The sequence below is a fragment of the Trichoplusia ni genome, chromosome 19 (assembly GCF_003590095.1).
Source record: "Trichoplusia ni isolate ovarian cell line Hi5 chromosome 19, tn1, whole genome shotgun sequence".
Taxonomy (NCBI): domain Eukaryota; kingdom Metazoa; phylum Arthropoda; class Insecta; order Lepidoptera; family Noctuidae; genus Trichoplusia; species Trichoplusia ni.
Window position 1 is genome coordinate 1,577,235 of NC_039496.1, and position 12,078 is coordinate 1,589,312.

The 12,078-nt window shown below is 39.1% G+C and overlaps 1 protein-coding gene across 1 annotated transcript in view; it reads left to right on the top strand.

Annotated features, from left to right (window-relative positions):
• The first annotated feature begins 889 nt into the window (after window positions 1-889).
• LOC113503535 (protein groucho-like) overlaps window positions 890-12,078 on the top strand; it is a 31,764-nt gene continuing 20,575 nt past the window's right edge. The window contains 3 exon segments of the mRNA XM_026885566.1: window positions 890-1,241; window positions 4,596-4,699; window positions 4,701-4,748. Coding sequence (XP_026741367.1) covers window positions 890-1,241; window positions 4,596-4,699; window positions 4,701-4,748 — 504 coding nt within the window.

A 12,078-nucleotide genomic window follows, 5' to 3' on the forward strand; every position in this document is an offset into this window, starting at 1 on the left:
CGATATTTTACGCTTTGTTAGTATGTATCAAAATAGGTTTTAATGTCTTGTAGCTATGTAATCTATGTTTGTCTCTGTTTATGTTGATGTCAAATATAGTTCATGGAAAATATCCAACGTGTTTTAATAGGTTATGGGCCCAGTTGGGCATTTATCAGTTATTTTGTTGTTAAAATAGATAATTTGCGCTTGTTGACTGGCGAAACCATGAACTCGAATATAGCTAGTGTACCAAAACTAAAGGGCATGGAAAACTATGATAAATGTGGTGCCCGTTATGAAAGAAAATGGCGGATAAATGCGTTTCCAATGTCTTTTATAAACGGAAGGTTTAGTTAGAAGGGTTGGTACACAGATAGCGGTGCCAGTGCACATATGACTGTTAACAAGGACGGGATTGCAAACATGAAACTATCACCGTGTTTTAATGGGTTGATTGTTCAGGAGATGTGGAGATCATGTCAGACTTGCAATGTCATATAACTGTGAAAAATGTGCTATGCGTGCCTGTTTTGACTACAAACTTGTAATCAGTTAGCGAGCTTATCAGGAATGGTAACCAGGTTATAATTGAAGAAAAGCATTGTTATGTATTTATGACGGAAGAGATGCTTTGGTTGCGATAGCTGACTTAACTGATGGGGTTTACAAGTTGAGGTTACAATCTTCAAGTTACATGTTGGCAGCTCCTGCAATTACAGGAAGATTGTGGCACAGAAGTGGCTTGCACATATAAATAGCCAAGATATGGAATGAATGTGAAAGGATAGAGATTGTGTAATCCTTCAAAAGATACTGTTATCACCAGCAGATGTTATTTTGATAGAAAGCGAGACAGGTGATAATGCAAACAGCCAGGAGGCAATATTGGTTCCAGATGACGAGAGTAATGTGCAAACACCAGAGATCAGCGTGGAGAAGGAGAACAGAGATTCAGTGGGGGCATCCTGTGTTCCAGTATTTGATTATCATAGTGATAGCTCTTCAGATTCTTCAGTATACACTGATGGTGAAGAAACACACATTACATGTATATCTTAGTCAGGAGCCAGAGCCTTATGAAAGACAGAAGACGCAAGGAAAGCAGCCTGATCGGTATGGTTTCAGCAACTTGTGTGTATCCAGTACTGTTCCAGTTTCTCAGGAGATTTCAATCTCACAGGCTCTGAAAAGGCCTGAGAAGGAGCAGTGGAGACGTGCTTTGGCTCAGAAGTTGCAATCATTTGAAGATAATGATGCCTGTGAGCTTGTTAAAAAACCCTAGTGATGTATTTGTAGTATGGGAATGAGTATAACTCTACTGTTTTTCTAAATGGTGTACTAATGACATGTAAAGCATTTTTAGTTTATTTATAGAGTGGGTGTTGTACTATGTCTTGTAATGTTTTGATTATTTTGATAAGTGGGGGTGTTAGTATGTATCAAAATAGGTTTTAATGTCTTGTAGCTATGTAATCTATGTTTGTCTCTGTTATGTTGATTGTCAAATATAGTTCATGGAAAATATCCAACGTGTTTTAATAAATGGTGCTATTCTCTGATTGAATTTCGACATTGCGATGTTAGAATGCGTTGAATTCACGCTACGAGGGAGTTCAAGTATGGGAACAATATGCAAGACATGAGATTTCATAAAAGCATTTGAAGATCGCACGGTATTCAAACTTGCCGAAAGATAATCTTACAAAACTTAAGATTAAAATTGACGTCAGATACAATCGTTTGTACAAAACAAGTAATGTCATTGATATTATAAATGAACTTCACGTAGTGCTAAGCTATGTACTTTCGCTGATGTTGTCTAACTAATTTAACTGTCTCGGCCCAAGTTAGTTTATTATATAACGTACATTTCACTTTTCTGATTACGTTAACAATGATACGTACATGTTAAAAGATTCACACGTCTGGAATTACAATTAATTATCAGCTAATTATAAATTCACTGATGAGCTACGCTCGTCTCTATCTAAACCATGCGATTAAAGGAATGTGCGATTCACTGAGAAACAAAGATAAAACAACTCTCACTACAATTCTCTGCAATTCACGGTCCGTTAGTGTAAAAATATTATTCGTCGCTGTGGGAGTACAGCGTCGTTTATCATAAAAAGCGTTAAATTTAGAGGTTGTATTTTCCAGTTAGTAGTAAATTTTCACAATAACCTGGTGGTAGAGGGGGGAATGAAAATGTAATTTGCGGTAATTCGGGCGCGTCATGTCGGTCGGGCCGGTCGTCGGCAGTGACGCTGCGGCGCGGCTGCGGCGCGCGCGCGACACGACGCCCGTGCGGCATGCTGCGCTTTACAATGTCACCAGTACACATTTTGTGTCGCACTTCCAATAACTTTATTTTGGACTACTTACTAATAATTCTGACCTTATATAACTGACATTTTTTAGATTGTATTAAATATTTAAATAAACATGCAGTAACATGAACTATAGCGGTACAGTCCCAATGCCAAGATCCTGGATAGCAAGAGGTTATCAGCTCTTACATCATTCAACATCATTAACTTTCTTGAGTTAAATGTAATAAAACAGTCATTGATATTAAATGTTGATAACAGGAAACTGACGTATTTATTCAACTCACAAATTGAATCCGTGAATCGATGGCCTATCGGATATTTATTAGCACATTGCTATAGGAAATTTGCATTACGTACTAATATTCCAATAGTTGCACGACTCACGAAGCTGATGTTTATCTACTAAATGGAGAAACCTTGTTGTTGTCTCACTTCTTAAAATATTGCTCGTCGCTAAATTGATTCATAAAGTTTTTATTTACGCACTTATAAAAGCTCTCAATTATTTGAGTAAATATTTTACCGGTCTTTTTTCAAGCGTCGACTAATTTTTAGATCAGACTGGTTAGTTTAAATGAAATGAGATTTATTTTTCGTTTCCAAAAAGGTATCGGTTAACTGCAAAAAGACAAATATGCGCGGCGCGTGGAGTAAATTCGCGCAGAGCTCGGACGCGACAAACAGTCCATTTAGCGAGGCGGAATGAAAGTACAATTTGCGGTGAACGCTGCGGTCCACCGCGCGCGCCCTCGCCTCGCACACACTACACTATACGTTTAACTACATACAGCTTAATGTTTTACACAAGAACGGGTTAAAAGTTTTGTATCAACAGTTGCTATTAGATTTATGTGACATGTTGTTATTCGTGTTAACAGATTATCTTAACATCGAAGCTTAAACTTCTAAAAGATTATTTGAAATTCTCAGTTTTTTATTTCGTTGAACATCACAAAGTTCGGCAATTGATAATAAGTCGAAGTGACTTGTCGCTTAAAAAACCCACGCGGTGTCTCAAACAAAAGCATGACATAACAGGCGCAGATTGGATACTGCTCTCTGTATTACATTACGAATTAATAAAATCCAATAAATAATACCTAAATAATATTACGATCTGTTCCTTACTATCTTTCGCAGCACATTATTATGTCAGCCAAAAATATTATTACAATTAATCTCCCATGATTAGTTGATCATCAATTAGCGATACCGTTGTAAAAAACTGGGTATCTACAAAGAATAAGTTATTATACTTATTATATAAAAATAAAATGTTGACTACAAAATGCTGTCTTAATGTGCTCATCACTCTTTCCACGCTAACAAATATCTGTATTTTTCAAAATAATACAATGTTTTCGAGAATAATGAGAAATTTGGCAATAGTTCTAAAATATTCGTAGCTGTGCAATTATGCTGCGAGAGTTACGTTTAGGTGTGTGGGCAGCTTTGTGGCAATAATGGAGGCGTCGTGTTCAGACAATATTGTAATTTAACACTCCGGCAGACATGTGCGCGCCGCAATGAATTTGATGCTCGATGCGCGCTGTAAATGTCAACCATTTTAGATCATATATCGTATTTCCCAATCCAAGCTTATTTATATTTAAAGTAAACAATAAGACATTAAGCCAATCTATAACGCGTTAAACCAATCTTAAAACATTTACGGTCGAGCGATGATGACAAAACAAATAAAAATAATCCAACGAAGCAACCTGATTGGTTTACACGAGCCGACAAGGGCCGATATAATAATACACTCAATTATGTTAATTCGTCGTCAATTCACTGTGAATCTGCGAATAAAATTAATGTGCCATTTAAACGGAAAATACGAACACAACCAATAAATACCGCGGGCTCGGTAACGCGGCGATTTATCATTTCATACCGCGCCGCGTCGAGCCGCACCGCGCCGCCAGTATTATTGTTTATCGTGTTAATTTTATTTTGTTGCTCCCCGCTCGGCTTATCAACTAATTATAAATGTTATTATTGAATATAATCTGCTTCGGAATGTGAAACCATTTTCGGTTGTGTATTTGTATGTAAAGCAGCGATCTACTGTTAGCGGGCCGTTGTTTCATTTATAGCTGACTCTATATTAATGTTAATGTTGATTTTATTCAGAAAAGTAGATTGGTTTATTTTAATTATTCATAACGTGTGTGTGATATCGGTGTTCGTTCGTGATGATATTATAATTTCGTCACGATGACCTTATGTCGTGTTTGCTGATGTTTGTTTAGCATTAATTGGTGATTACTAAATAATTGTTGTGTTTACAGACGGAGATAGCGAAAAGGTTGAACGCGATAATAGCGCAGATCCTGCCGTTCCTGTCGCAGGAGCACCAGCAGCAGGTCGCCTCGGCGGTGGGAGCGCGCGAAACAGGTCACTATGACAGAACTTAATGCCATTATTGGGGTGAGTACTCATTGCCTGCTCGCATTTTGTTAACACTACTAGCAATGTGTAATGCACGTCACTAACGGGATGTACGTACTAAACGTTAACAACAGCTTACGCTTCAAAAGAATACTCCAACACATCAATGGGCATGATAAGTCATCGCTAGTCCATTATCCAGTTATTTATTGGGACTTCATCTTTTACAACAGCTTTACTAGGCTCTCTCAAAGTATGACACAAAATCAAACGATGTACGTACATAAGAAGTAAGAACATAATCATTTATGATTTATCTGATTCGAAAACCCGTAACAGTGTAATAAGCTGTCTTCGAATTCTTAGAAATCGTGTAGGTCATGTATAACGTTCCGAGTAACGAAATTAATTTCTTGAACATAAGTATATTTCACGCGAAACCGATTTGAACAACACGTGTCTTGTTTGTACAGCAGTGGGCTGTTGTAAATGTGGCGTGGAATGTTTAGCTGCCGGCTCGCAGTGCGCCAGCGGCGAGGCATGGCGGCCGGCGGAGCGGCGAGTGTGACTGTGGCATCTGTCCAAACACTCGCGACTGCGCCGCCTGTCATTGCTTAGTTATTCGCTTGTTGCACGCACACTAAACGGTGGGAAGGTCGATGTTATTATAATAACCATACATAAATCACACTATTCGGTTAAAATCTAATATTTATACACGCTTCGTTTCAGATGAATCATTCCATCCAAACAAATGTTTTTCACAGAAGCTCTCTCTAAAATAAGCTTTTATATTAAAACAAGCGTAAATATTTCAATTATCGCTCTCGAATACAATATACAAAATAATATTGCTGGCGTGCGCAAAATGTTATTGTACAGCAGCTCCATGAGAATTTTCGTTTTAAACAGCCGGGACTTTCGTGTAAAGTAAGTTGATTCTCGAAAAGCGCGGCTTTCAACAGGTCGAAAGTTCGACGGTCGTTAATTAAACGATCTAAGCCGCGCAAGACGAGTTGGCCGCAATCCAACTACGAGGTATTGATGAAATTGCTACAAACTACCGCCATTATATAGAAAATTATTTTATTAAACTGGCGGGCACCGCGTCCGCGGTGAATTAGCATGTTTATATAATCCCGAGCGGTCATTTGTCATCGGCGTGGGCGAGACACGTAGAATATTGCTACCGACACTGTTCAAGCGTAATGACTGCTATATATTATTACCTCTTACTTCAATTTGCATATGCGATGTTAACAACACCTCCAACGCAGAGAATTAGTGACTGTCCTCAAATAGTAGCTCTAACTAATTTCACAACACTCTAATTGTATTTTTTAGCTAGTAAGTGTCGTGAGGACTTCATTGCCGTCTATTATTTCAATAGGTTCATTCTCGGTCGGGTGCCAAGTCGTTAGTGTGACCTATTCTCTATACGTGTTAACGGTTGGCGTTGTCGAAAACCCCTGAATAGATGTACCGTGACTAAAATAAATCACTTTAAAGATAATGAGGGCGAAAATAAAGTGGTGGAAGTCAGTCGTCGCTCGTCCGTCTGCGGCCGATAGAGTGTTGCGGATGGAACGCGCTGGCGAGGTGCCAACTCGATCACACGACGCGCGACGTGCCCGCTATGTAGCCGCCTCGCCTCTCACCTTACTTACACGGTGCCGCCGGCGTGCTACTCACGAAACAGAGGCGCGGACAACTTATCAACTCAAATACCTGAGATCATAACGCTTGGCTGCCGCCCAAATGATTTGTTTACAACTTGGACTTGCATGTCATGGCATTCGTTGCGAGTCTAATTAATAATTAGTCTCACATTAACGTACGACATATTACACGTATTGTCCGTTTATATTTATTACCGTTATAAGGTGCGTCTCATTGTGTTCTACTTCACGTGCTTGTCACGCAATTCATTACTCAATGCCAAAAGACTCTTCGCCCAGTGAATACGATTGGGAAAAACACCCACCGGATATAAGAAAATACCTTAAGAGCCAAGTATTTGCGAAAGGTTCGTCGCCCCCAGACCAAGAGGATTTACCTACACGTACGGGTATAGCTTACCGAACAGCCTTCGAGACACTGGCAAAACGCAATATCGCCCTCCCCCCATAAAACACTCTAATTTAAATAAAAAAGCGGCGCCACCTTCCGTATGTCGGGCCTTTTTTATTACGTACCTTTTTTATTTTCGGGTCAGCTAGGGATCAAAGGGGCTCTCCCCAGAGAGTGGCCGCCCAGCCTCCGTCTGATTTGCGAGCGTACGCGAGCGCCGATTTGTGAACAGGGAATACTTCTCAAATTGGGGATTATTTGCTTGCCTATTAAAATCACTTACAATTTTAAGCGCTACATTTTGCGTTTTGGAATAAATCGTTTAATTTGTCTTTTTTTCCGTTTATTTATGCTCCGTTCATGATGAACCTAACTAAAAGTCCAGTTGTGAAGGTTAGTTACTAATTTATAGCATTAGAAAAAGCAGCATTTGTGTGTGTCATGATTTTGAGTATGATAGATAAGGTGGCGAAACGAGTCAGCATTGTGTTTGAACAATGTGCGTAAACTCGTCGTCAATAACCGGGGAGGCGCGCGGCGGAGCGTCGTCGGTGCGTTATCGGCGGGTAAATCATTTCTCGTTCTGATTTTATTCCACACCGCCGCGCGTCGCCCCCGGGGGTGGCGCCCGACCTCTGCAGAGGTAATAGCTTCCAGATACGAAAACTCCCTCTCATGTTCACCTATACATGACACGAATGTTCACATTGAAACAATATTCACGTAACTTGTGCAGATCGATACGGACGTGCGACCTCGTGTCATAGATACGCGTTACGAATCCGTTAATAAATCTCATTCTTATATTTACGATCGCCTTCGCCTCGGCCGTGATTGAAAAGCCGAATCGGCTCAAGTATGTGAAATAAACAAGTGTTTTATGCGTACAACATTTATGCAACATTATCTCTAGAGATAGATGTGCAAACACGAGCGCTAGAGCCGTGTAAATAGAACGTATCTGTTTCCCCGTCGATGGCTTTATAAACAAGCGAGTCGTGAAAACATTTCTATCTAGTTTACGTTGGGTCCCGCGCCCTCTGATAAAAATTACGACAGGAATAAATCGGGGCGAGAAGCGCGCCGGGGCCGGGCGTCAGGGAAACATGAATTTGTCATTTTTTCCCAGGCACGTTCGCGGGCGGGTGATAAATATTGCATTGCAGGCCCTCGACGTTTCTTGTGAGTCGCTCGACGCGTCCTCCCGACGACGACTCGCATTAACTTTCCCGTGTCGCTTAGACGGAGCTCCTTGTTTTTCAACGCGGAAAACTCAGTTAGGCCCCTTTCTGTCGTCGCTTCCAATGAAATTATGTAATCAGTTTTACGACTCATCCGGTCTGCGAGCGTCACGAGTTTTTCTTATTATCCTATGTTCTTTCCTTTGACACACCCAAGTTATTTTTGCAAGAAACGTGGTATCTTGTAATCTAGCTGCGGAGTAAAATATACTCGTTTTGTAACATCGATTGCTTACAAATTGTTCAATTATTCTTTTTCGTCATGGTAACTTAGTTTACCGATCCAAGATTATTTTGTTGGAGTATCCTTATTGTGAACCCAGCATGTATTTAGGTATAATATATATGATTAGAAGCAATTATGTTGAATGTGTAACACGTGTCGTCGCGTGTCGAACCGCCTCGAGGCTTCCTGGCTAATGGTGCGTGACCCCCTCCCGCCGGCGCCCCCAGTCCCGGCAAACTGCCCCTTTTATACCGTATGTCTGCACCTTCGACTTGAACACGCCACCTGTATAACATTACAAGTAATTAAATGTGTTCGCGACTAAACAGACATTGTCTTGGTGTTCGTTTATAAATATTCCGCATGGATGTCACGCGCGTGTCCTTACATAGGCACTTAGCATGAGAAGCGTTAGTATGTCGCAAATTTACGAGCTTTTAATGTTTGAATGTGTAAAGTGACGTAAAGTTTGCTGCGCCGTTCTACTACCAATAGATGTCGCATACCCCTGTTATTTTTCCTGACACGTCCGTCACAATGGTACTTAATGGCAGCCATTGGAAGATTAGAATGTAGTTTACAGCTTTGAATTTGTATTGTTTTATTGATCATAAACTACGGCATGAAGCATTAATATTCTGCCTTTTAAGTTGTACCTACTGTTAATCATGCGTGGCATGCATAGTACTTCCTGCTTTCATGTTATAATCGCTAAACCCAGAAATATTAATGCCAGAGCTAATTTTAGTAACTATACAGAATTTAATCACGGATTACTGAAACCAGATGAATTGATTAGTGATCTGCTCTACTAGGAATAAATATAGTGAATCTACATTTAGATAGGGTAGCACGTGAAACAATAATCTAATTTTGATACTAAATATGTTTGATAAGCCAAACAAAAGCGTAACACAAAACTGACGCTTACTCTACTAAGTACTAATTTTGAAAGAGCTAACACAGAATAGTTAATTAAATAGTCTGGTTTAACACGAAGCAAGGTTTTATGTGATATCTTAATCTGATCATGGCAATGGCGGCTGGCGGCTGGAGCAGTCTTAATGCGTCTCACACCGCGAACTAACTGACTCTTAATTATTTAACTGTGTTACTGGTAGGGTTGGCATGCGTTACAATTAACATTATTATCAGGAATAGTGTTATGCGAGATAATATTAAGTAATACCCATTTTTCATGTTTCGTTTATTGAATTTGAATATATTAACTACTTGGTATATTTTCTTTTATTTTAACAGAACTAATAATAAAGCAAGCTGTTTAAAATGTTGGTAAATTGAACTCCACAAGTTCTTTCATTTTAAAGGATATACTAACAATTAACGGCTTGTGTCGGTGACGGAATGCTGCAACATGTTGTACAAATAAAAATATGTTGGTTTAGTCCACCCGCAAATCTGCATGGCAAAAGCGAGGATTATGGCCGTGTCCAAATATCCACCCTATATTGCTTTTGCTAGCCAATACCCATTGCTTACATTTACATTTTGACTGTATTTATAGCCGAGTGGTGTCGGTCACCACGAGAATCTACTGTGCGCGACGTGTCGTGGGTTCAATCCCCGCGTAATATACAAATGCTGGTGCTTTTTCTGAGTCTGGTGGTGTATTTGTGCACGTTTTTATTTGTTTTGAAAACCGCCGCGACGAAGAATTTATATGCTCAGGAAGGAAATCGTTTTTTGAAATTTGATTAAGTTACCCCACACACCCACACTTGGATAGCAAAGTTAAATAAACTATTATTAGTGTTTTCTGGTAGAAAAATTGGCATCACCACCAGATTTCAACTTACTTTAGTTTTACAAACTCCCAAACTACATTTACATTAATTATATGGTAAAATAACTCCTGCCTACTGGTCTTTAGTAGCGGCAAGGGTTAACCACATCATTAAGACCCCACAATCCTACATATCAATAGTGGAATTTTCTCACCTGATAACTCCTATTAAAATCCTACTAATTGTAGGTTAACGTCCACTTACGTGTTTATTACCTACCTCTCAACTCGTAATTGTGTAAACAGTAATTATTTTTAAATGTCTTAGGTAGTTATTAATCGCCCACAAGTTTAAAACTAATGAGTTTATAATATGTTGTTGGTCTCATTCTGGTGTAACTACGAACGACGTAAAAAGGTAATCGTTGAATCACTGTAACAGATTGTTTTTAAATTGATACCATTTTACATTTAACACTTTACCTCATTTTAATACTAACCACTAATGAATCTGGCGTCATTAAGAATACTTCACAAAGTATTAAGAGGGTTGATATAAAAATACAATAATGTTTACTTGTAAAACTAATTATATCTACCATCTACAGACAAAAATACAAGTAGAGTTGCTTTTCAACTTCAGCAATTTTTAATGTAACCATACAGAAAAGAAATAAGTTTAATCTTGTGGTGCAGCGCAACGAAGAAAAAAATATTTACACAAAAAATAATTCTCGTTGAAGCTGATGAAATATTTACGCGTAAAAATCTGTGCGGTTGGCGTGCGCTATCCATTTATAAATGAAGAATAATCCCCGGCGTATAGACTGTGGTAAATGTGCCGTGAAAACCCGAACGCGGCGAAGCATTTTTCTCATAACAAAAGCTTTGGAGACAACCCACGTCTGTTGTTACACACATAGCGACACACGCAAAATTACACACACTACTTGTATATACGAACTTACATCAATATTGTAGGGCGGTGCTGATATATTATTTATTTCTCTATACTCAATACATGTATGTTGTTTCTTTAATCTTACTTACCGATTCTGTATTCGTGGTCTTGATTTCTTTGTGCAGTTTACAAACTTGTGTTATCTAAACAATATTATGTCGGTATACTCTTAAGAATAAACTTTTCATCACTTGAGCATGAGAAAATACAACAAGAGACTTCTACTTTGTTAAATGAATTTTGAGGTCACCGGTTTTTGTACGGCTTTATTACTGAATCATTAGTCGCGTGCCTGCTTGTGAACGACGTGAGAATTATTCGCATCACTTAGCGCGTTATCGTTCTGAATACATTACTTTTTCAGCTACAAAATTCATTATAAAAATCTGCCGACACTCCTCGCCGAAGGGGAAACTTAATCAAACTTAAATTCGGTCGATAATATAAACACCAAAGTTCGTTCGGAGATAAGTAAACTGATGGAAAAGTCGTTAGGGGAACGAGTTTTAATCCCGGGGAGACCGTATCGACGCTATTTAATCACATCTAAATATGGAAAAAATGTTGGTGAGGTATCACGCCACGTTATTGTCATTCATAACAGGCGGGTGGGTGTCGGAGGGGTGGCGGGCGTGTCGGCTCGGGGGGGAGGGGGCAGGCTCTCGATAGCGATAGCTTCGGGATCGCGCCCGCCACCGCCGCACGGTAACGAGGGAACAGTTAGCTCGAGCGAAATGTTTGTACAGGTATGTCTCCGACTAGCGAGGGACGAATACGTAATTAAAACTTGCCTTCAATAAAAATATATAAACTCGAATCTGGGCTTGAAATACAGTATCACGTAATCAGAAAGGAGGAATGATAAATAAGAATTACTTGAAAAGTCATAGATGTCTATTAAATATTATTAGGTCCAATCAAACAATTATTTGAAAATAGTATGACACTTCTTGAATAAGAGTCGTGTGTGATTATTATTTCTAACAAGCCTTATTATTCGATAAGAAATTTATCACGATCAGAAATATATCGCATGGAGACTGGAAACATACATAAATGATTGGTAGATCCTTAAAGTTTTTATTAGTTTGCGAGCGACGATAGCTCAGGACGATAGGTAGCGTCAT